General features: G+C 43.0%; 1 protein-coding gene across 1 annotated transcript; it reads right to left on the bottom strand.

Moving 5' to 3' along the window:
- Window positions 1–1,889: 1,889 nt before the first annotated feature.
- Window positions 1,890–3,225, bottom strand: LOC131659204 (uncharacterized). Its single transcript, XM_058928429.1, has 2 exons — window positions 2,782–3,225; window positions 1,890–2,591 (listed from the first exon to the last, which is right to left on the bottom strand). The coding sequence occupies exons 1-2, from the start codon at window positions 3,223–3,225 to the stop codon at window positions 1,890–1,892; spliced, it is 1,146 nt and encodes a 381-aa protein (XP_058784412.1).
- Window positions 3,226–3,812: the final 587 nt, after the last annotated feature.

The following is a 3,812-nucleotide window of genomic DNA, read 5'->3' as shown; positions in this document are numbered from 1 at the left end:
CAGGATGTAGAGATGCTCTGATGATGCTCTGGTACATTCAACAATGTTCTGATACAAATCTAGCATGAAGTGATGTTGATAGAAATTCAAGCTCTGAAGCTATCCGAGGGAAGCAGAAATCAGAAGCTGTGAATGTTCTAAAGATCCAGAAAACTCAAGTTCTGAAGCTATCCTAAATGGAAGCAGAAATCAGAAGCTGTGAATGTTCAGAAGATCAAAGAAATTCAAGTTCTGAAGCTGTCCTAGATGGAAGCAGAAGTCAGAAGCTGTGAATGTTCAGAAGATCAAAGAAATTCAAGTTCTGAAGCTGTCCTAGATGGAAGCAGGAATCAGAAGCTGTGAGTGTTCTAGGGATCTAAAGAAATTCTAGTTCTGAAGCTGTCCAATGGAAGCAGAAGTCAGAAGCTATGAATTCTCTAAAGACAGAAGCTTATATGATCGTCTCTACCGAAATAATCAGGGAAGTCTTTTATTAAAGTTCTTCGAGTATTTATTTCAGGGGGAGATTATTTATCTCAGGGGGAGATTGTTAATCTCAGGGGGAGACATATTCATATGCTTATGCTATAGCTGTGTAATTTGTCTTTTGCCGTCTGCTCTTTCTGATCGCAAATTCATATCATTTATATATGTTTTTGTCATCATCAAAAAGGGGGAGATTGTTAGAACAAGATTTGTTCTGATCAATTATCTTAGTTTTGATGATAACAATAATATGAATTTTGCTTAAGATAATATGGTACTCTATTCCAATGCAATTTCCTTTTCAGGAAATATATAAAGAGTATGCATAATTCAGCGCTCAGAAGCTTTGTCTCAAAGGGTTCAGCATGCAACATCAGAACATGGTCTGGCAAGACATCAGAAGATGGTCGAAGCAGAATCAGAACATGGGTCTATGGAAGCATCAGAAGAACATGAGATCAGAAGCACTGAAGTTCTAATGGTATCACGCTCAGAAGCACTTCAAGGTCAGAAGATCAGAAGATGCTTTGCACCAAGCTGTTTGACTCTGATGATATTCAAACGTTGTATTCACAAACATCAGATCAGAAGGAAGTACAAGTGGCAAGCTACGCTGACTGACAAAAGGAACGTTAAAAGCTATTATAGGCTACGTCAGTAGACACAGCGTGAACAAGGCTCGAGGTAGTTGACAAAAGCGTATAACATTAAATGCGATGCTGTACGGAACACGCAAAGCATTAAATGCACTCAACGGTCATCTTCTCCAACGCCTATAAATATGAAGTTCTGATGAGAAGCAAGGTTAATGATTTCTAACGATTCTGCACAAAACAACTCATATTAACTTGCTGAAACTCTGTTCTACTCAAAGCTCAGAATCTTCATCTTCATCAAAGCTCACTACATTGCTGTTGTAATATATTAGTGAGATTAAGCTTAAACGTTAAGAGAAATATCACAGTTTGTGATTATCGCTTTTAAGAAGCAATTGTAATACTCTTAGAATTGATTACATTAAGTTGTAAGGAACTAGAGTGATCGTGTGGATCAGAATACTCTAGGAAGTCTTAGAGGTTATCTAAGCAGGTTGTAACTAGAGTGATCGTGTGGATCAGAATACTCTAGAAAGTCTTAGAGGGTATCTAAGCAGTTATTCCTGGAGTGATCAGTGTGTGATCAGAAGACTCTGGAAGACTTAGTTGCTGACTAAGTGGAGAACCATTGTAATCCGTGCGATTAGTGGATTAAATCCTCAGTTGAGGTAAATCATCTCTGCGGGGGTGGACTGGAGTAGTTTAGTTAACAACGAACCAGGATAAAAATAACTGTGCAATTTATTTTTATCTGTCAAGTTTTTAAAGCTACACTTATTCAAACCCCCCCTTTCTAAGTGTTTTTCTATCCTTCAGAATGGAAAATCCTCATCGGTATAGTTTGTTCTCGATGATGACGTATGAGTAGGCCCGTCTTTTGATCGTGGAGGCCTCCTTTGCGTCGGCTGGTAGCTCGTCTTTGGTGAGGAAATTGTATACATGGGTCATCCAACATTGATCGTCTCTGATGGCGAGCACTTGTATCAAGGAAGTACTCCTGTCCACGCTCGGTTTTGAGAGGATTTCCTGGATTACTGACTTGTTTCCTCCTTTATTCCTCGTGCTCGCGAGTTTGGAGAGGACGTCTGCTCGAGAATTATGCTCCTGGGGTATGTGCTCGACTTCTTCCTTCGCGAAGTTTTTCATTTTTTCTTTGACCAATGCGAGGTACTCGACGAGGGTGTCATTTTTGGTTTGGTAGTCGCCGTTAACTTGAGATGCGACAAGTTGGGAATCCGCGTAAATCTTTACTTGCCGGGAACCTACGTCCTCCGCGAGTCGCAAACTTGCGAGGAAGGCTTCGTATTCGGCTTGGTTGTTTGAGGTGGTGAACAATAACACCAAGGAGACCTCAATGATGAGTCCCTCGTCGTTCTCTAAGATAATGCCGGCTCCACTTCCCGAATTGCTGGAAGCGCCGTCGACGTAGATGGTCCATTTATTTTCTGCCGAGGGAGGGGATGTGATCGACGTCATTTCAGCTATGAAGTCGGCCAGTGCTTGAGCTTCCAGGGCTTTCCTGCTTTCGTACTATATGTCGAATTCGGACAGCTCTAGTGACCATTTCAGCATTCTCTCGGCCATGTCTGGTCGGTCGAGGAGTGTTTGATGGGTTGGTCGGTTCGGACGACGATCATATGGGCTAGGAAATAATACCTTAACCTTCGAGCGGCCATTATTAGTGCCAAAGTGATTTTTTTTTGATTTGTTGATACCGTACCTCGGGTCTTTGTAGGGCTTTGCTGGTGAAATATACGGGCTTTTGCCCGTCTTCGGCTTCTTGGATTAGGGCCGCGCTGATTGCCTCGTTTGAGACGGCTAGGTAGAGATATAGTATCTCGTCGTTTCCCGGTCGGGTCAGAACGGGAGGTTCTGAGAGGACTTGTTTGAGGTGGGAGAGTGCTTGCTCGCATTCCTCGAACCATTCGAAGGTTGCTTCTTTGAGTAAGGGCTTAAAGAATGGGAGAGCGTGTTGGGCGGATTTCGCGACGAACCGAGACAGCACTGTGAGCATCCCGTTTAAGACTTGGATTGATTTTTTATCATTGGGTGTTGGGAATTCTGAGAATGCTCGGCATTTGTCCGGATTGGCTTCTATTCCTCTTTCGGTCAAGTAGAATCCGAGGAATTTTCCGGCCCGGACGCCGAAGGTACATTTCTCCATATTGAATCGCATTTTGCAATTTCTAGCTTGCTCGAATACCCGTTCTAGATGCGTGGTGTGGTCGGTGTCTTACCGGGATTTGACGATCATGTCGTCCATATACACTTCGAGGGTGTCCCCGATTTCTCCTCAGAATACCCTGTTCATCATCCGTTGATAGGTGGCGCCGGCGTTCTTGAGTCTGAAGGGCATTACGTTGTAGTAATAGTTCCCCGACACAGTCATGAACACCGTGCACTGCTTGTCGCATCTCTCCATGGGGATTTGATTATAACTTGAGTAAGCATCCATAAAAGACAACAATTTATAACCGGCCTAGTTGTCGACCAGCCTGTCAATGTTGGTTAAAGGGTAAGCATCTTTGGGACAAGCCATATTAACATCAGTATATTCAACACACATTCTCCATTTTCCATTAGATTTTTTAACTAGTACAACGTTTGAGAGCCAAGTTGAATACTTGACCTCGGAAATAAAATTTTCCTCTAGGAGGTCTTTTACAGCTTTCTCGGCAGTCTCCGCTTTCTCGGGAGACTGCCTACGCCTACGTTGAACTACTGCCTTCGCGGCTGGATCAATGGGGAGGT

The sequence above is a fragment of the Vicia villosa genome, linkage group LG3, assembly GCF_029867415.1.
Source record: "Vicia villosa cultivar HV-30 ecotype Madison, WI linkage group LG3, Vvil1.0, whole genome shotgun sequence".
Classification (NCBI taxonomy): domain Eukaryota; kingdom Viridiplantae; phylum Streptophyta; class Magnoliopsida; order Fabales; family Fabaceae; genus Vicia; species Vicia villosa.
This window is presented reverse-complemented; position numbering and strand designations above follow the sequence as displayed.